Source organism: Ochotona princeps, chromosome 20 (genome assembly GCF_030435755.1).
Source record: "Ochotona princeps isolate mOchPri1 chromosome 20, mOchPri1.hap1, whole genome shotgun sequence".
Lineage (NCBI taxonomy): Eukaryota > Metazoa > Chordata > Mammalia > Lagomorpha > Ochotonidae > Ochotona > Ochotona princeps.
In genome coordinates, this window is record NC_080851.1 from 23,919,412 (window position 1) to 23,940,353 (window position 20,942).

Below are 20,942 nucleotides of genomic sequence, written 5' to 3' on the forward strand. Positions count from 1 at the left end.
TGCCAATTTTTTCAGCTGTAACACTTGGCCGTCAGACAGAGGCGACTCCGTTCGTAATGTCATTCTGTATTTAACACACTATTTCACACACTTATTAAGTATTCCATTTTTATTAGAAAACAATTTTCTAAAGCAAAATAATTTTTGACCTTATTTGCAGGATCCCAGCACCCTGAGTATCAGGGACTGATGCTGCCAGGCAGTAAGTATTAAAGCAATTAGCTGGTAACTGTCGTGTGACAATTGTCCCAGGAGGTGGCAGTGGTGTGTAGGAAAAGCCACTCTTAGGGATAGGATGAAGGAAGGAGGAAACTCCTGGGGAAACAGGATTGAACTTGGATGGGGCAGAGGAGTTTGCACCTCTTATGCGTGCTCAGATCATGTCCAGAAGATGCTGGGTAGAGGGCCACACTTCGAATAGCGAGACTGTTTGCAGAGGTTCCCCAAGTGTCATTGTTTCAGCGACCACATTCTTGGTTCTAAGCTTCTATCCTACTTGAAGCCGTTAGGTTCAAGACAAGTATCTGTGGTATATATATTATACCTTTTCTTCAAATTGCTGCTGAAGAATGTATTTTTGTTCTTAGGTTAGCATATTGGTTTGCTATTGGGCTACAGGCACCTCAGGTCCTATATAGTTTGTTTTGGGATCAGAATGGGAACCATACCCTTGCATTTCTTGTCTAATGTGAATTTTTTGAGATACTCCCTTTTTAGATCAGCAAGAGCCAAAAAACCTAGTTGCAAATAGAATTTTATACAAGGTAAAGTAGGGAAATGCCTGGGAAAAGGTTACATGGAATATCACAGTTATAGCTCAAATTCCCACTATCTTCCCCATAAATCTGAAAGCTCTTATGGCCCACAGAGTTCCTTGGTTCCTTGTTTGAGAACTGTGGCTCAAGCGTTTTGCCTCTTATTAAGGCATAGAAGTAAGCAGAGAACTTGGACTAGGAGCTGTATGTTTAAAGTAGCAGAGGCTGTGACCAATATCTTGGGATCTCTTCCACTCAGGAGGGACACATTGACCAGGCCTTACAATCCTTCTGCCCTCACATTATGATCTTGATGTTCTGGGACATGCCTTGGCTCCCATGTGCAACTTGTGAATGGCAGGGACCTTCCTTATAAACACTGCCTGAAATCTTAAATTCCAGCAGTTGGAGAGATATAGGTTCTCTTATTTATATCCAAGCAAAGTAGTTTGAAGATCAATGTTTTAATGAATTGTAAAAAGTGATGTGATGTTTATACCACCAAATCCCAGAAGGGAGGAATATAAGCGACCAGGATTGGGGGGTCAAAGCCCAAATTTTAGTTATGGGGTGATTGTTTTATACCTCAAAGGACTTGGGTTTCCTGTATCTCAATTTCTGTGTGTTTAACAGAGCTCATGACAGTTACCCCACAGGGAATGGCTAAGAGCATCAGAATAGGTGCTGAACATAGAAATACTTGGAGTTAGGAATCCACCAGCTTTTGCATGTGGAGCTCACCAGCCATGTGTGATAACGTTTCAGCAGATGTTAGCTTTTGAAAGACACATGCAGTGAGTGGAGAGTGTTGCCTATGTCCATAGCTTTAATTACGGGGCTCAGATGTTATCCAGGTAATTGGAAAGGCACCATTAGAAGACAGGGAAAAAACAAAAATCAATCCACTTGAAAGGTAACAATTTAGGCACCATAAATCAATTTCTCTCAAATATTTATGTGTTCCTTGGGACAGAATCTCTCACCCAGATCTAGCAAACAAAAGGGAAACCAGGAGATTGCCTGTTCTTGTTCTTTCCTTGAGAAAACCCTATGGAAGAGCTTTCCCTTTGCAATGGAAATTCTAAGCTCAGTGCCCGACTATTTTTTCCAGTGAATAGGTGGCAGTGGGATTTGGAGGCAGCTCTGAAACGAAGTCCACTTGACCAGATGCCAAGTTGATGAGCCTCCAGGCACCACAGATCTTACCTGTGCAGAATCAGATCCAAAAACATCTATTGGCTACTCCCTTGAGTTATGGGTCACCATTTCTTATTTTAGATGTAGCAGCTGTTAAACCTGATCAACCACAAGCCATGGGAATGAAGAACTTGAGGTGCGCCAGGGTTTTTCCTAGGTAGAATGAACATTCAAGGAGACACACCAGTGATACTGAAAAGAACTGGCTGATAGAGTGCTTGCCTGTCTGAAATCCAGAGTGCTCATGTTTCAGCTTTGAGGAAGTCCATCTTCGTTCTCAAATCTGTCAACTAGATAATGTCCATTCTCCCGATTTACTAGAAGAGTCTTTTACATCTATAGAATACCTAAACACAGTAGGATCCAGACTCCACCTGACTACTGACATTTGAAATTCACAACTTGGAAAGAGCATTTAGTATTTGTGTGCATAAAGCTTGAAACAAAGAACCCCCGTACTATCAAAATTTCTCTCTTTGCAAGTGCTGTGTGCCTGACTGGCTAGGAAGACCATTAGGAATTCAGGTTTATATGCACCCACTGATACACATAGTCATGCAACTGGATTCTTGATGACCCTACCTAAATCTTTAAGCTTCTGGTTGTGCCAATCAAGTATACTATTTTTTATTCTTCTAAAATTTTATCTGGGGCTAATAGGGATTTTATTTAGGATTCAGGGTTTGCTAAAGTCAATAATTGATTCTTTGTGTTTCACCACATTCAGGTAATACTTTCAGGTACTCCAGAGTATAAATATGTGTACTGCTGGCAAAAGTCCATGGCTGCTTCACCAAAGACATAAATGGAGGCCAAAGGAAAAGCTCCCTCTCTGCTTGGAATCGTTAGAGCACTGCTCTAGGAGGGGATTTATAACTATGCAGTTACAAATTATGAATGTGCATTTGCTCAAGAACTGCACCCTGTTGATTTGCTATATGTTTTTTTTTTTTTTTAATTGTTGGCTTTGTGCACGGCTCTACAGGAGCCTGGCTACAGATCTGGCTGTTGCTCAGTGAGGAGTCGCCAGGGACGTTGTTCCTATTCAGACATGCACAGGGTGTATCAAAGACAGAGACTGCAAACTTGTATATTAAAACCCATACATTACCTACACAATGAAAGCCCTCATCCCACTCAGCACGGGAGGCTTGAGGCGGAGTGTGAGCCGAGGACATTTGTGTTGGAGGAAAGCTGAGTGCTGGTTATTACTCTCACCTTGCTCTGAAAAGTGCTAGAAGTTGCCCTAAAGGTCAGTAGATGACCCGGATGGAGTGCCAACCTTCCAGTTCACTCCTTCCAGTTCACTTCTTTTAAACAAAAGGATACCTGAGATATTTGACAACAGAAACAAGGAGGTTTGCTATGTGACAGGACTGGAGCTGAGAGGGGCAGCTCCTGGGGCTTTGTTTCTGAACAATGTGTAATGATAACCATGTTTCAAACCTTTCCTAGGCACCCTGGCCCATTTCAGGTCATGTGAGGGTTTATTTTTGTCCTAACTACTGTCATCAGAGAGAAACAGAGCCATGCAGTCATGTAGTGGGTGGAGAGGGAGGGCACCATGTGTTTGGTTAGACTAGGTAGAGATGGCCTCAAGGTGAGAAATGTGTTTCCTGAATCCTTGAGTGTGCTACCTTGAGCCATTACAGAAGTGTTGGCCAGAGCCTGTGGGGCTGTGCTAGTTCCTCTTGGTGATGGACAACCTGGTCTGTGCTGCAGGAACTATGGAAGGACATCTTTTACAGAATTTCAGTAGACATATCTGTTTCAGAATGTTTACCTTTCAATTCCATTAATCCTGCTTCTGAAAAGTCCGATCAGTGATGCTGTGGAAAACAGATTTTGAAAATAGCCACAAAGCAGGCTGGAGACCTTGCCTAGGCTCATGGAAGTCAACCTGCCCTCTAAGGACTGGCAGAGGCCCTTCTGGAAAGCAGGTTGTTAGAGGAGGTGCAGAATGCCACAGCGACCCTGATAAGCTGGATGAGGGACATGCATGAAGGCTGCTTGGTGAAGTCTACAGTGTACTGTCTTAGCAACTTGGAATGTGCCTAGGGGTTTCCAGGGTAATAGGCATTTCACTGACCTTTACTTGAACTATCTATACCCAGTTTCCTCAGACCTGGGAGTTCAGTCCCTATAGTCCAAGTACTTGTATTTTCCTTTTGTTCTAACTTGTAATGAGTAGGACATGACCTGTGGATGACCATTTTAACACAACTCTTCAAATACATCATCGGAATCACACGGAAGCAACACTCTGGTTAGATGGAGAGCAATTGTCTGCCTTTCCTTCTCAAGGAATCTCCAGCAATTTCCTTGGAGGAGCCTCTTTTTGATGGAAGGATTGGCTACTCCAGGCTGGAAAATACCCATTGCTGACCTCTTGAGAGAGGTAAGCTGTTAGTTTGCTTTTTCTGGGGTGGAGCAGAATTCCCTTCAAGTACAAGAACCCGCAGGAATCCTTCTGTCCAGAATTTAGGGTCAACGATTATGGCTGTTGTGGTGGCCTGGCCCTGTGCAGAGCTCAGTGTGACTGCCAACTGAAATGCCACTCTATATGCTGGAGAGCAGGGGACACTTTTCTCAGTTCTTGTATTTCCTGTGGATTCACGCATTGCCTGGGAGAGCTCTGCATGTTAAGCTTTCACACCTACGAAGCACAAGGTAGTCTTCTGTTCCCAGGATGACATTCCAATTCATCCTGTTAGCAGCTTCCTTTTCTCAGCTAGCAAAAATAATTGCTCTGCTTATTTTCATGACCACGTGCTATCTCTGTCTCCCCTGGATTTCAGAAAACAACATGGACAGCACAGGCTGGGGAGAGAGAATTTCAACTAATTGCATTTAAAAAGGAAGCCCTGCTTGAGTCCTTTACCGGCCTAGCCAATCCTTCAGCACCTGGTTTCTGCCTTACCAAGTGATAATTAGTTAAGGGAAGTGGGCTGCATGATCTCTGCCAACAGCTTTTAGAGGGTGCCTGGCTGGAAGAAAGGTCCTGTGTGGGGCTTTTAAAAGAGAGATACGTGTATTACATCCAGTGCCACCTCCTCTCAGGTGGCCTGGATTGTGGAGGAGATGCCTTCAAAATGAGCAAATGCCCAACTGCTTCCCCAGTTCTGTGGGGGTGCCTTTAATTAGGGGCTACGATTTAATGCTTTCTATCTCTTTACTAGAACTAGTGTTCCATTGGAGACAAGCTTCTCATAATATACTGAGAGCCATTTTAATCCAAAATTTGATCTTAATGGTTATACTTTCATTTACCCAGAAAAGGGTTCTATGAGGCAAAGGAAATAAGGGAAGTTTGACTTCTACCCAGATACAGCCCGGTGATGGCCAGGATTGGTTCATGTGTTGGTTGCTTTTGCCTCCCACCATTCTGAGTAGGAACTTTTGAGACCATTTTCCTGGGAAAGGAGCTTTGGTCTTTTAGTTAAGGATGTGCATGTGATGGGGCTGTTCTACTTGAAAATTTCATTCAACATCCACATGATGGGTGTGTGAAAGTAGAAAAAGCCTGCCTCCTCTGAATGTGTTTTAACCTTATCCTGTGTGATGGCTGGACAGCGCATTGAGTTTACACAGCACTTTGCCATGTAGCTAATTCTCAAACTATGAGAAGACAAAGTAGGGGCTATATAATCCTTGTTTTTATAATAAAGATCACAACTCAGGGTTCCAGGGACTTGACCTGTGACATCCATGTGGTCAGGGCCATGGTTTCTTAAAAAAAATGCCCATCTGCTTTCAATGTGTGGTTTTTTCCACCACACATAGATCAAGGCCTCCTCAGACTTAATGCTGGGAAAAATGGACTGTAAAGCCCATGGAAGACCCACTAAAGATAAGGCTTTTCAGAGAGACTTTTTAATGCTTAAAATTTAGTTAACCCTAACTGCTCATGGGACAAATGGGAGTGGGGTATTCTTGCACCAATTAGTCAGTTATACTTGGGAACTAAGACCTTATGACTTTGTGTGTTACCCTTAGGTGGAATTTACCGTCTAGGTCAGAAGGAGGTCAGATTAAGGCATTCAGCATGGGTGTGAGAGAGCTATAGGACCGTGCCATGGGCTTTCACTATATGGACTACAAACTCAAAATGTAAGACTGGAGGGTGCAGTCGAATAGAGACCACTCCAGGTGGAGTGCCAAGGAACAAATACTCAAACCTTAAAGGTAGAGGTGAGCAGAGATATAATTCAAATATGGTGCTTGGAGTTAGGATTGTGAGTGACCTGAATTGGGTCATTAGGATGGGGTGTCCTCCATGATTAAGTCCTGGTGGCCTTACAAGAGGCCACCGAGCCATAAGCCGACATATGCACACTCCAGTTGCCATGTGAGGCTTTGCACTGCTTATCTAGTCTCCCAGCAGGATAGCCATCCCCAGAGCTCAAGCCTTTGAGGCCATTCTGATCTTTGCAAACTAAATCATGAGTGAAAAATAAATCTCTTTCCATTAGGAAGTTGGCCTGCCTCATGTACTTCGTTAGCGTCATGAAGAGTTACCTAACACATTAGGCATATGGCAAACATGGGGATGCATGCTCCTCCCGAAACAACATTTGGTACTCAGCTGCTGCTGATGGCTTCAACATTTTAGTTAGGTTTCAAGGCCATGACATGCACTCCCAAGAGAATCTGGAGTTGTAGAATTTTATGTAAATTTTGATTGGTTTATTCAATATTAATAGCTAATTCAACCACTTCTAAATCTCTGCAGGCCAAATGAAAACAGACAGTAAACCAAATCCAACCTGTGAGTCTCATTGGCAACTTGTTCTCTTTATGATTGTAAGTAAATAGGTATTTTTAGGAGAAGTGCACCGAAGTACAGAGATGTGGTGAGAAGCATCTTTATTTCCAAAATGCTCCTGCCTCCTTTCCATCATTGTGAAGCAGAGTAAAAAAGCAGAAAGGACAAAACAACTGTCGGGACCAGGACATGTATGTTCAGACCCTCCAAACTGATGCTCTTAGCATGAGGATTTCAATGTCTTTTCCTCCTTTCACAGGAATTCTCATCCTCCTTTGTTATTATGTCTTTGTTAATACCCTGATGGTTGAGGGATATTGCTATGTGCACAGCCGTTCCATGAGCATTCATAGTTTGAAGTCTGGCCCAGGGCCTGTATTCAGACCCTAACACCATACTTTCCCATCTCATCTAAGAAAGCATATTGGAGTCTAAATAAGTGAGGATACTAAAAATATCAGTGTCTCCCATTGACCTGATTTTAAAGGGTAAATTTCTATCAAGCTTTGCTGTTTTTCCTAACATTAGTAAGGGTTCACAACTCTCAAATGTCAACACGACACGGAAAGGACTTTTGATTTGAAGGACAAAAATTGACAAAAGGATACCCTGCTAGGATTCCATGAGTATCGCTGCTGGCTCCTAGTGCTGTCCACTGAAGTGGAGCACTCTGGCTCATGAACCAACCGTTACAGCTTCTGTCACATGTGTCTTAGAAATGTCATCACAGACAGTTAGGCTCTTAAGAGTGGGGTAGGCGGAATAAAAGACTGTGTTCTCCAAAGCAATGAGAAAGTTAACCCACACATTCTCATGTCTCATGGGCAGCAGGGAGACCCTTCACCAGTCAAGGTCTTCCCAGCAGCAAAGCCTGAGAAGGAAAGCATCTCTGAGTCATCTGGATCTGGGGTCCATGCTCCATGAGCTGGTCCAGAAGATGCCAAAACTGAATCCCCCATCTTTCCCTGGTACCGTCTAATTAAGGATGATCTATTCCATTTACACTGATTTGGAAAATGAAAATTCAAGAAGTGGGAATAGAAACAAGACTGCAGGAAGGAAAGAGAGACGAGTCGGTGACTGGCAATCTGGTGTCAGCTGTCTCCAGGGGAAGCAGTGTCTGGATCTTGAAGTCTGACTAGCACAAAATGAGAGCAGGAACAAGTCTATTTTTTCCCTGGTTCTCCGCAGGGAACCAATCTAACCTATTTACAAGGGGTCTTAGGGGAAATCTCTTTAAATAGCTATCTTGTCACCCTCCTTTTCGTCATCTTCCAGGATCACTTTGGGCCTCTCTTCCTGGAGCAGCCTCACCCCTGTAAAACAAAGCACAGAGATGCAATTAGGAGCCTCCAAGGAAAGTATTAGTCAGCCTTGCAGTGCAGGTATAGCACACAGGAGCGTTGCAACCCAGAGACACCTTGGGGTTTGCACTGAGATGAAAGTAGCTGGGTGGGATGCAGGGGGTGTAGTTCATTTTTCCCCAGAAGTGTTCAATGGGGACAATGCTCTGGGTATGCACAAACTTGGAGTTTGGCAATCTTTATCCTCTTCTCTATGGGAGTTGTGCTCTGGAAAGTGGGCAGGTTGTGGTGCCCACGACTGAGGCTCCCAGTTCAGCCTCTCTCTCTCTCTCTCTCTCTCTCTCTCTCTCTCTCTCTCTCTCTCTCTCAAGCTACCACCTAAGTTTTCTCCCGCTACTCATTATGAAAGGCTGTATACCACAAAATGTGCACCATAAACCGCACTAGCCAACAGCTCCGTGTCAGTTTTTCCTTCCTTTCCTAATTTGCAAGCTAATTTTCTTTTTGAAAAGAACCTGTGAGCTTTACAGAAATCTAACTGAAATGCTTTTTACTAACAGCTGGGGAAAATATTAAGCTTAAGCTCTGGATCTATTTGCAAATTTTAGTGCCTATGGATGATAAAATTCACAGGGGTCAGAGCCAGGGCCAAATGAATAAGTAAGGAAAGTGTAATGAGGTTATTATTATATTTTTATGATTAATGATTTCAGGGACATGATTTTACAGATTTTTTTTCTTTTTCAGGAGGATTTAAATACCCTTTCCTGAAAATTGAAAGATGTTCAGTGGTTTTGTGCTTAACATCTAGGCAAGATGAAAAGTCTCTACATCTCTTGGGCTGCCGAAGTACCTGTTTTTGAAGTTCTTTGAATCTGATTTTCATCCATTTGGTCATACATTCAGCTTTAGAAAGCTGAGAATTTTCTGTTTACATTCTTATGTATCCTTCATATGAAAAGTCTCCAGTACTTGTCATGGAGTATTCTAATTCTCTGCTCATCCTTCCAGATATAATTACTGGGCGTTGCTGTTGTTGGTAGTGTCTGTGCCTGGGTGTGGAGTTTTTTGTCTTGCTCTTAAAAAATCATTCTCGGGCATAGGGGTGGGTTGGGATGGGGTTGGTGTGGGGGAATGGAATTTTGAAAACAAAAAAATAATAACAACAAGAAAAATCATTCTTAGATCAGGAAACTACTGGGGCAATATGAGAATTTTTACCTTTCATTAATATGGTTATTGCTCTATGACATTAGCTTGTTCTTATTGTCTAACTATTCCCAGGGAGTTTTTTTTATATGTATGCATGTATACTACATTATAAACTCCAAAATAAAAATTTAAACAAAGTTAACCACTTTGTGGAATTCAGAATTCTGAGCACAATTTTCTCAACTGAGAAGCCCAGAAAACATCAGCCACAGAGGTTCGGGGGTGGGATGTGAAGTGTGAAGTGGATCGTTTTAATGAAAGGACAAAGGAAGCTATGATTCCAGTCCAATCCCCCATGATTTGTCTCATCTCACTCCAGCCAGCCAGTTTTGTTTCCCATTCTCTCCCCCTGCTTCTCTCAATTAGAGACCTTTGAATACATGAAGCATTTCAGAAAGCTCTAAGCGGGAGGGAGAGAAGCTGTGCACCACAAGAGGCCTTTCTACGACACTGGAGTCCATTCAACAGCAGCAAATTAATGAAAACTATGTTGATCTGAATGACTATTCATTTGCTTCAGTTTCTGGTTTATTCAGATGGATTCTCTACTAATTAACTGATATTTATTGGAGGAGAAGAAAACAATTTCAAGAGTCTGGCTAAAATCAGGCTACTGCATAAATCACTTATGAAATGCAATGGGAGATATTTTCTCGGTCTTGTATCAGCCGCATAGAGGTGTGCATTTTCACTTGGCATTAAGGCTAATATAGTGGGTGATCATAGAGATAGTTCTGCTGTGACCCCAGACTTTCTCTTCATCTTTGCTTGATCTCTCTTTAAGTGAAATCAAATCTGGCTTGGCTCAACCTAAGCAGGCCTTTTAGTTCCCAGAGCCTGGCCAACTTCCTGGTTACTTTGAGTACCACTAAAACCTACTCATGTGAAAATCTGCCCTTCTCCACTACATGCACACACAGAAAAAGCCCTAGGATTTCAGAAACTGAAGTTTTTTAATGATCAAGGTCAGCCCATCCCAGAGTGGGCTGGGCTATGCATAGGCACAGCAAAGTGGATGCAGTTTTATGTTAATATGCATATGCATTAAATTTAATGTCTTAGACTAAAAAAAAATCTATGGCAGCTCATCAGACTCACTTCCTGGATACCATCACTTGGCTGAGCCTTCACTTAGGATGTCTACATGCACCTGATGCACTGGTAGTCGTGAGACATCCATTTTTGAAAAACAGTGCTCTGGCTTGATTCTCTCCTGATCTTCCTGTTCTTTCAGGGGGAGTGAGAGTTGGTTGTTGGAGTGTAGAGTTTAGAGCCAAAAAAGCTTGGTGACCACCTAGCATTGATCAGGTCGTTGAACCCACCTGATCCTCATTGCGTTCACATGTAAAACTGAAGAAAAGATAATCTGTCTTCTGTAGGATGTGATGCTGAGCTAGGCTTAGGTCCACCTATCTTTTTTTTGCTCCAGCCAGCTCAGAACATGAACTTGTGCTAAATCATTTTTCATAGCCTGGAATCGCTGGATAGTAATACACCTCCTTCCCTACAAGGTCCTCAGGAGACATTCTAACATATGGCACCAGAATTGGAATAAGCAGGAATTTAAGAAATGACATTTCTTCCTTTCTTCTCCTTTCTATATGGGAAACTTTAGGGAACTTGGCTGTTTGTAAAACCCTGGTGCTGGTACAAGTTCTCTAAGGACTGATCACTTTTGCAACAAGCCATTTTAGAGCAAGTGTGATCCACCCTCAGCACCATCTAAAAGGAGTCATCTACAATGCAGACATGTGCTCCCACCAGAGGAAGCCAGGCTGTACGCATCATCTGTAATAATAAACCCCACTAGGGTCTAAACTCTATCTCCAGCTGGGTAGAAGAGGTGTCACTTTCCAGGGACACAATGACTCCTCTTTTTTTTTTTTTTTTGTAAATCATTCCCAAGCTGCAAACATGCTCAGAGCTCCTCAGCCAGTGCTTCTGGTCTCATTAGTTTTTACTTAGCCTAGTTCCTTTTGCTACTGACTACATTTCTTTCTTTCCTAAGGACTCTTACTATCCAGATGGGAGCAATCATAAACAGTGCTCCCAAGTTACCAAGCCTTGTCCCCTGGCAATAGTGGACCATGTTGGTTAGCAAGCCCAGGGCTGGTAAGGACGGCTTAAATGACTCTCCATTGAAGGGCTGCTTGGCAGTTGGAACCTATCAAATCATCTCACTAACTCAGGGGAATGAAGTTAGGTACCAAGAGCTTGAGAAGACAGAGTGCCTGTTCGTCTGGTTCTCACTTGCCAGGGGCTGGGGGATGAGGTGTGTTCACTGTGCTTTTGTCTGTGAGTGCCTCTCACTACCGTTTTCGGAACCAATCTGGGTCTTTCTGAACATCTGCTGAAAGCTCTGTCCTTGTCAGTTTAACTAGCATTTCAATGACTGCCAAATCTTTAGATACTAAAAGCCTCTTCAGAAATAAAGTGCTTCAGTTAATATGCTAATAAAACCTAGAATCATACCACAATATCTGTAATTGCACACAGTTAAGACACAGAGACTTGCTGATTCAAGGAATTCCACAATGTCTGTAGAGTATAGATATACCATGCCCCTCTTCCCCTTCAGCTCCTATAGACTCTGCATTGTTTGAGAGGCATTTTTCATTTGATAGCAAAGTTGCTCTCTTAGGAGGTAGGGATTGAGATGTAGGCAGTATCCATGGCAGGATGAACAGCATTTAACATTGTCAGCAGTTCCTGGAATCAGCAGGTTTCTATGAGAAAGCCAGATCACTGTGGTACCATTGTCACGCTCTGAAATGGTTTGACTTAGAGAGTAGAAGATTGACAAGACAACAGAGTGGAACTCAAGTATACTGAAGGCTCTCACTATGCCAGGAACGCTGCTATAGGTTTCATACATTGGACTGCATCCTTTGAGACTGATTACATGGTTCAGGGATGAATGAAATGCCTACGCCTCCACTTCTCGTTCAAAGTGAAGACAACAATCTTTTGACAGAGACAAAAAAAAGGTAGGTTCAAGTTTTAAACAGTTTTAAGGTAGCATTTCCCATATGGTAGACAGTATGGACTAATAGGGAAAAAATTATATGGCAAATAGATCAGCTTCTCTTCTCACAGCAATTATGCCCAGTGGATATTCTGGCATTTATCTGTGATTATGGACTTTATTTTAGTTCCAGTGCCTGGAACATAAGATACACTCAATAATATATGTCAAGAAAATGAAGATGTTTGAGGACTGGATTGTTCAGCATTTCTGTATTAACTCAGAAACTTGCAAGTAGGCAGTGGTCAGTAAGGCCGTTCTTTAGGTATGTGTGTGTGATTGAGCGAGAGATCCTTGAACATGACCAGGTGGGGTCACATGCCTACCATTCATGTTGATATATGGTAAATGAGGAAAATGAAGGATGAATGCAGAAAAAAAGGGGTTGGAAGAGAGGAAAAGGGTAAAAGGTAAGAGGAATATAAGAACATGAGCCCCAGGAACCTGGAACTTGTTCTTCTACCACCACTGGCGCCCTTGTGATCTGTTTTTCTCTTCTGAACCTGGAAAATTTTTATTAAATGCAATGATGGGGAAAAGTGGCCTGACAATAGCTGCCAAGTCGCATCTTCTCCCCAAAGTCCTCCTTCTAGTTTCTTATAATGCTCAACGTCCAAACCATAATTCACAATCAACATGTTCACATACCATGTTAAGCCATAAGTTCACCTGTCTTCATTCCCCAAACTTTTGGGGGGCAAACTCAATACTTATTCATGGTTTCCCTGCACCCATGGTTGTGCACATAGTTCAGTAAGTTTTTGTTTGTTTGCTTTGGCACCGATTAAGATAATTGCCCAAATTCCCACAGCTCTTATTCTCTCTCCCTCCACTCCTGTCTTTGAGACTGGTCATTTTTTCCAGGCATCTTGAGTATAATTGGTCAATAGCCTTAGGATGCACAACTCACAGAATCCTGGGTAAGAGGGTATTTCAACCTATCTCAGGGGCCCACTGACATTTCTATTTCACTGACTCAGAGAATTGGACCAACTCTGCTCTGACTCATCCCAGATCAGTCTTCAAGGAGCTACCAACAACAACAAACCAAGAAATCTGCTTTCTGAAAACCAAGAAATGTGCTTTCTCACCAGGAGACTGGGATAATGAGCAAGAACAGAGGTCATACCCCTGGCACCTCCAGGTGGCAAAGCTCCTCACACTATCCCTTGCAATCATGCTGCTTTTACTCTTACCTGACTCGAAGGGAGACATGTGCAGGGCAGGTGTGTCTTTTCTCCTGGGTTTTTGCTGGTCCAGATCAGCATTATGAGGAGCTGTGCTCATTTTATTCTTTGGATGTCTCTCTTGAACATCATACCTTTTAATCAAGTGTTCTGATATCACCCCTGTGGTGTTTGGGGAACAGAGAAGGACACAAGGTCAAGCATACATGCCAAACACATGAGTGTGAGGAATGTGTATTTATACATATTTGCACATACACCTGGTGGGAGCAGTTAATGACTTTGTAATCTTGTTTCAATAATAACAAAAAAAGCATTTTTAGTAAGAATAGTTTTTATTGAGGCTACACTAGGGACATCCTCTACCTAAAGGCTTTTCTTTCCATGACGGAACTGATTTTTTGACTCACAAAACTGAAAAATTGAATATTCCTCCCACCTATTTAAGCAGAGTGAGGCTGAGTGAGGTTGAGAAGTGTGTCCAAGGTCATGCAGCTCACTAGGGCCATGTGGGGATTGAGCCCAAGTTTCTCTCCCTGCAAAGCCCACTCTCTCCAGTCTGAGAGTGCCTTGCTGTTCTACAAGAGATGAGCTACACACTTGTGCCCTGAGATCTTCATTACTGCTCTGTGTCGACCCACCTGCTTCTCACCTCCATTCACAGCTGAAAATGTTTTCACACTTAATAACTCCATAAATGGCCTCTCCTATAAACATTTTCCACAATTTAGTACTCAAGCTCAGCCCTTGTGGTCCCTGTCCAAAGATCTCCATTTTTTAAAGATTTATTTATTTTTATTAGAAAGGCGGATATACAGAGAGGAGTAGAGACAGAGAGAAAGATCTTCCATCTGAGGGTTCACTCCCCAAGTGGCCGCAATGACTGGAGCTGAGCCAGTCTGAAACCAGGAGCCAGGAGCTTTTTCTGGGTCTCCCACGTGGGAATAGGATCCCAAGGCTTTGGGTCATCCTCGACTGCTTTCCCAGGCCAAAGGCAGAGAGCTGGACGGGAATTGGGGCTGCCGGGATTAGAACCAGTGCCCATACGGGATCCAGGCACGTGCAAGGCGAGGACTTTAACCACTGCACTATTGCGAACTGGGCCCCAAGATCTCCATTTTGATACTGCTTCCACTCCACTGCCCCCGCCTGTCCCAGCATATTTAACTCTTTATGTACTGGTGGTCTTTTTTTTTTTTTTAAAAATAAACTTGGAAGTTCCTTCTGAGAAAGATTTGTGTTCTATTTGTCTGATACCCCTCAAAGTATTGTGAGCAGCAAAGACATAAAGAAGGGACCAGGAGTGAAGGACAAAAGGAAAATGCAACACAACTTTTGAGAACGTGACAGATCACATGCAGGGGTGTTGTAGATCTAAGCTAGTAGTTCACCAGGCTATTTTGTTTTTCTTCTGGGCAGAGAGGCAGGCTATGTTTCCCAGCCTCCTGTAGCTGGGTGAAGCCCTGAGATGGATGGAATCTCCCTGTCAATCCTCCCTTCTCTCTGTCACCCAAACCTAATGGCTACTGATGCTCCTGCCGACTATGGATGGGTGATGGAGGAACTGCCGCAAGCCTGCCCCAAGTGTTTGGTCTCTTGTACTCCCCGAAGATCATTACTGATGAGTGAAAAATATATTGCATTATGCTTCAAATATTGATTTTATTAGGATATAAATATTTAAAAATTCAAATATCCAGATATTTAAAGAAATATTTGTAAGGCCAATGAGATCCAGCATCCTCTCCTCCTTTGCCCCTTTTGAGCTCTGCAAACCAACCCCATCATCTGTTACCTGGTATAAAGGGTGGGATGTGCAGGGCTGGGGTATCTTTCCTCCTTGGTTTTTTTTGGTCTGACTCGACATTCAGAGTAGTCTGTCCGTTTTTCCCTTTTCTTGGCTTCTTTTTGAGATCACAGTCTTTGATGAACTGGTCCGAAAGGTCATCTGATTTAGATAGGAAGATGAGAATTTAGACAAAGAAAATGAGAATATAACGTGAGCAAGAGGCTGGTCACAAACAAGTTGGTTTCTGATTATACTTGATGATGACAAGGGCAAACACCACTTGGTCTGAAAAAGAAGTGTTATTTTGCTTTCTTCCACAGCAGACTTTAGTAGCCTTGCATGACTACATGGGATAAAGTGAAAAACCAGAATTCAGCAAAATAGCAGATTAAAAGAACTCAAATAGGTGGTCATCAATCTGAAAAGGAACTTAAAACTACCATCAGGCAAGCCACAGGTTGGGGCTGAATTAACTGACTGATACAGAGACAGATTCGCTGTGCTGATGTTCCTCAACTTCCTTGGTGACTCCATGGGTCAGTATGGAACCTGAAGCTCCCTTGGTCTGGAATTGTTCCCTGGAGTTTGTAGCGGATCCTTCACTTGCCTCAAGTGTGGCTGCTGAGTCCCACCTGGGCATCAGCCTTGGCCTTCTCAATGCCACCAGGCTTTGCTACACTCTCATTTGCCAATCCCATCTCAGCATCTTGTTCTCTCTTTATTCTTCTCTTCACTTTCCTAAGTTGTTTGCATGTCTTCACCAGAGCTTTTGAAGCCAGGATATTACTGCATGCCCATTAGCAGCTGTAACAGGAATCCAGTCTGGCTCTACCTCCCTGCTTTCATGTAAGCTGTTTTTCTGTGGGCTTCTCTGCTCACTGTTCTAAAACAGCACCTTTTCACAGATTAAAGATTACCTCCTTTCTGCATTTCATCTCCCAATGCCTTTCCTTCCAGTGAGAATAGGGTGAAGAACCTGGGTTTTAATTTCTAGAAATGTTAATATTTTCCTCATTATTTAAGTGGTAGTAAATATTACATAGCAATGTGTGACAACTAAAATGTATTAATGTTTGCAAATGCCTGCTACATTTGATGTTCTGCCATTAGTCACTCCAAATCTTCCACCTGTCCCAGAGGAAAGCCCACCTTCACAATTTTTCTTTTTTTTTTTTTTTTTAAGATTTGTTTTTATTGGAAAGGCAGACCAGATATATGGAAACAAGGAGGACAGAAAGAAAGATCATCCATTTGATGGTCCACTCCTTGACTAGCCGCAACTGCTGGAGCTGAGATGATCTGAAGCCAGAAACCAGGAGCCTCTTCCAGGCCCCCCAAGTGGGTGCAGGTGTCTAAGGCACTGTTTTCCTAGGCCATAAACAGGGAGCTGGATGGGAAGTGGAGGAGCTGGGGCACGAACCAGGACCCATATGTGATCCCAGGACTTGCAAGGGGAGTTTAGCCATTGAGTCATCATTCCAGTTCCCCCACCTCTTTTTCATAATTTATTTGAAGACCAGTCCCAGGTGTCCTTTCTCAATTTCTAAATATCCACAGGTAACACCGATCTGACTAGTTCTAAATATTTGTTCTTTGTCCTCTCTAAGGACCAAATATTTTATTTTTTGTGTCCTTAATAGCAATGAATAAATACCGAGCATGTGCTTGAACGAGTGGACTCACATATATTTAGTACCAGGAATTGTTCTGGTGGAATAAAGAACCCACAAGACAAATTATTCATCTTCTCTGGAATAATCATGGTCCAATGTAGCTATATTTACCAATATGAATAAAGGTTGGGAAACTTAGATTAATTTGACCTTTCCCCTCAGCTCCTTCCTCTTCTTTCTCCCTTCTCCCTGAACAACTCTCTTGTTTTCTAACATTTAGGTACATTTCTTTAATATATTGAAGATTAAATGTGTCAGCCATTATGCTTAAGTTTTGAAGATCTAAACATAACCTATATCATTCATTCAGTTCTTCATTCATTCAAGGGCAGGGAATGTAAGGCCATCTAAGGCCCATGATATTAGTCTCTGGCTTTGCCAAGGCAAATAGGCAGGACTCAAAATTCAATATATCTATGGCAGGCTATTTTTTTCTTTTTTTTAAGATTTATTTTGTTTTTATTAGAAAGTCAGATATACAGAGAGGAGGAGGGACAGAGAGGAAAATCTCCTGTCCGTTAATTCACTCCCCAGGCGACCACAATGGCCAGAGCTGCACTGATCTGAAGCCAGCACCTCTTCTGGATCTCCCATATGTGTGCAGGGTCCCAAGGCTTTGGGCTGTCTTTGACTGCTTTCCCAGGCCACAAGCAGGGAGTTATCGGGAAGCGGGGCTGCCAGCATTACAACCAGTGCCCAAACGGGATCCTGGCGCATGTAAGGCCAGGACTTTAGCTGTTAGGCTACTCTGCTAGGCCCAGCAGGCTGTTTTCTAAAGCTGATCATTTTGTATGACCGGTGAATGTTGTTCTCACTATGTAAAAGGCCCTAGATAGAAAAAAGAGGGTCCCTACCAGTTACTGCACACGTTTATTTCAGCTTTGTATCAGGATCTGTGCTGGACTCTAGAAATACAAAGAAGACCAAGAAATGGTCTTGACTTCAGATGGCTTATGGGTCACTGGACTTTATATCTGGAAGATCAAAAAAGTCTCAACATGCATAAAGAATCTTTCAGGAACAGTTAATATTCATTTATAATTAAGCCTGTATCATCTCAAGATTATTATACACTACAAATCAAAATTAAGTTATTACTCTTCTCAGCCACATTTCCTAGCAATAAATATTTTATATGGAATATTCTGATAATTTAATTTAATCATCTCAACTTCATAAACATTTACTGAGATCATCCTGTGTTTAAGTCATGAGACTATGTGGTATAAAGTTCACAAACAAATCAGGAAGTGAGATGGGAACTTAGAGTATAGATGAGATGGTTTCACAATATTTCCCCATGTGAGATGGAGCAATACCTGTGTAAATCTTCCCCACTTGTACTTTACCAATGCTTAAATCGAAGTATAATCCTTAAACATATGATCTCACTGTTTTCCTATACCCAGCCTCTAAGAGCAGCATCCTATTCTCTCCAATTTGAAGGGAAGGCCTGGGAAGCCAGACTGAGTGGTACATGACTGGCAAGTATGGGGTCAGAATAGAATCCTCACAACTGTTTCCTACTGTTGGCTGAAAAAATCTGTTTTCAAATTGTGTGTGTGGGAGAGAGAAAGAGAGAGAGAGGGAGAGGGAGAGAGAGAATGAGAGAGAAAGAGAGAGAGATCACAGTTAATGCTGCCCTACGTTATGCACATCACAGTCACTTGTAAATTCATGAATGCATGAGCAGGTAGTGCCTAGGATGGGTACTGTCTGACTGTGGAAACCAAGCAGGTCAAGGCTGAATGTGGACCTCCTGCAAGCCACCCCTTTGACCTCAAGGTGCCACCCAGTGCATAGCACAGAGAGGAAGCCACTGGCTTCAACGTTGACTTTTACTTTGATGGCACTTTTCCTTGTTTTTGAAGAAATCTTGGAGCATAAAATATCTTGATGGGAAGTGGGGAGAGGGGAGAGAGAAGGAGAGTTATAATCGGAGAGGCATCAACAAAAACTATGAATATGCAAAAGGCATATCCATCAAAAGTCTGAGTGTCTCATTTTTAGAAATGGGTAGAGGCAGAAATGTTTCTGGTATTTTCATTACAAAGGTTATGTAAAAAGTCAGTTCTGGAAAGGAAACAGATTGACAATAAACCAGGAAAATGCTATTTAAAATTCTGTCTTGATAGGCAAAAAGAGATATTTGAAATATTTTATTGGCAGTGTGCATGGGATGTTAGTGTGCTGGGAAAATACTGGAAACAAGCTATACTGTCATGTTCCACTTATTGCCTCAAAAATGCTCTGTCTGGGACTCTATCAGACTCCAACAAAAGAGGACCGCGCCCCTCACCACAACCCTAATGAGCTTTTCTCCATGCTTCAGCTCCTATTTCCAAGGCAGACCCCACAGCCCTTGGCTGTTTGCCGGTCCATCTGGTGTTGGCTGTCACCAGAAGGCACGGATTCTCAGGTTTCAGGGGCTCTAACTTGCCCATACGCTGAATGGTGGAGATGTCCCCTTTCTGATTTCCACTCATGACAGTCACCATGGAGACTTACCTAAGTGGTTGCAGCGTGGGTCCAACACATCCAGCCTGTCTTCTGAGAGCTCCAGTGGCTGCATTGGCTCCATGGACATCATCAAAAAAGAACAGAGTGTGTGTGCTTCTCCTGCAGCCTCATGGAAGGAAATGAAACAGTCCTTAAGTATGCTTTTCTCTCACTCTTTCACTTGACATATTCAAATATGTTTGAGTCCTTCCTGATGGAGTCCCCCATTTGATCCTGCTTTCTATGGTTGACTACTAGAAGTTTTGAACTTGAGATCTAAGCCAAAAGGAAATGACACAATTATTGATCATTGTCATGTATCAAATATTCATATTTGGCCTCTCTCAGAGGCACTTTGGGAGTTTCAGGATGACTAACAAGCAGGTCTGAATTAGAAATGAGTTAGGAGAGTTACAAAAAATCTTGACTCTTCCTTGCCTTTATTTTCTTCACTGAGCTCTGCAAAGTAGGATATTGCTTTGTAGGTGAGGCACCTGAAGCTGTGTGAGTCCAGCACCAGACATGGTTTGTCAGACTCCCATTGGAGTCAAGAGCAAGCATTACCTTGCTCTGGTTTGTACTATCGCATTCTGTCATTAAAGATAATGAGACTGTCTTTCCCAGCACATTAGGATGGTGGGAGGAAACACTCTGGCACTTGAATGGATTTTTATTGTTTTCTTCCTGGAGACCCCTGTCTGTTCCCCTCCCCCACCCCTTATCTTTCCTGGACCATAAATACATTGACGTGGCCAGGGCTGTGAGTTATGGTCATTGCCCCAGAAGGGTACAAATCCAGAGTGGACATGTACTGTATCTCAGCAAGAAGCATGGGAGTTGATCCTCTCCTCTGGGGATTCCTACATTCTACGTTTTATGGATGAACTCGGAGACCAAGTATGTTCACGTTTACCCTCACAGAAGGACTTCAGCTCCTCTGTTGTCTGAGGAATCGGTTGATTTTTCTCCGGGATGGCTGGAGGGCTCTCCCCTGGTGAACTGAGCTCATTGGCTAGCAGGAGTCATAAAGGATTTACTTGAGCTCAGCTTTGAACATTTGTCTGGGCAGACTGAGGGCTCTGAAGGACTTTAGCAGAAATCAATTTGCATCTCTGCTTTTTTTTTTTTTAAAGATGCATAGAGATTGACATCTCCCTGGAACCACTGATGCCTTGAGTAGGCCCGCCCCCTACACCCTGATTTGGGGGCAGAGCAGGAACTGGAATATCAAAGTCAAGGTCTTCAAGAGAAGTTAGAGCCTGAGATTCTTCAAGAGAGGTTAGAACCTGAAATGTGGTTCTGTACACTGTTGATCGATCTTCCTTCTCTCCAGGTAGAGAGTTACGGGAATGGTCAGGGGTGTGTTGCAAACCATCTGATCAGAATACCCATTCTCCAGAAAGGCAGGCTTATGTTCAGACCTGCACTTACTTATGCCCCAAAGGTCACATTCACCTTTTTAATCCAGGATCCTATTGTCTTCTCCCAATGCCTGAACCTCCCTTCCCACACAGTGGGTAAGCTAGCTATTTAATT

General features: G+C 42.8%; 1 protein-coding gene across 2 annotated transcripts; it reads right to left on the reverse strand.

The window, feature by feature from the left end:
• Positions 1-7,953: 7,953 nt before the first annotated feature.
• Positions 7,954-19,497, reverse strand: PPP1R17 (protein phosphatase 1 regulatory subunit 17). 2 transcript variants are annotated; one of them, XM_004582388.2, is made up of 4 exons: positions 19,416-19,497; positions 15,241-15,393; positions 13,455-13,607; positions 7,954-8,033 (listed from the first exon to the last, which is right to left on the reverse strand). In XM_004582388.2, the coding sequence occupies exons 1-4, from the start codon at positions 19,495-19,497 to the stop codon at positions 7,954-7,956; spliced, it is 468 nt and encodes a 155-aa protein (XP_004582445.2). The 2 variants fall into 2 exon arrangements, with proteins under 2 accessions (XP_004582445.2, XP_004582446.2); XM_004582389.2 differs by lacking the exon at positions 15,241-15,393.
• Between the last annotated feature and the right edge of the window lie 1,445 nt (positions 19,498-20,942).

What these genes read in the sequence shown, in the direction of transcription:
- PPP1R17 (XM_004582388.2), bottom strand. Translation starts at nt 19,497, where the DNA reads ATGATGTCCATGGAGCCAATGCAGCCACTGGAGCTCTCAGAAGACAGG. An exon ending in CCCACGCTGCAACCACTTAG is followed by an intron (nt 15,394 to 19,415) that starts GTAAGTCTCCAT and finishes TATCTAAATCAG; the next exon opens with ATGACCTTTCGGACCAGTTC. An exon ending in CATCCCACCCTTTATACCAG is followed by an intron (nt 13,608 to 15,240) that starts GTAACAGATGAT and finishes CAAACACCACAG; the next exon opens with GGGTGATATCAGAACACTTG.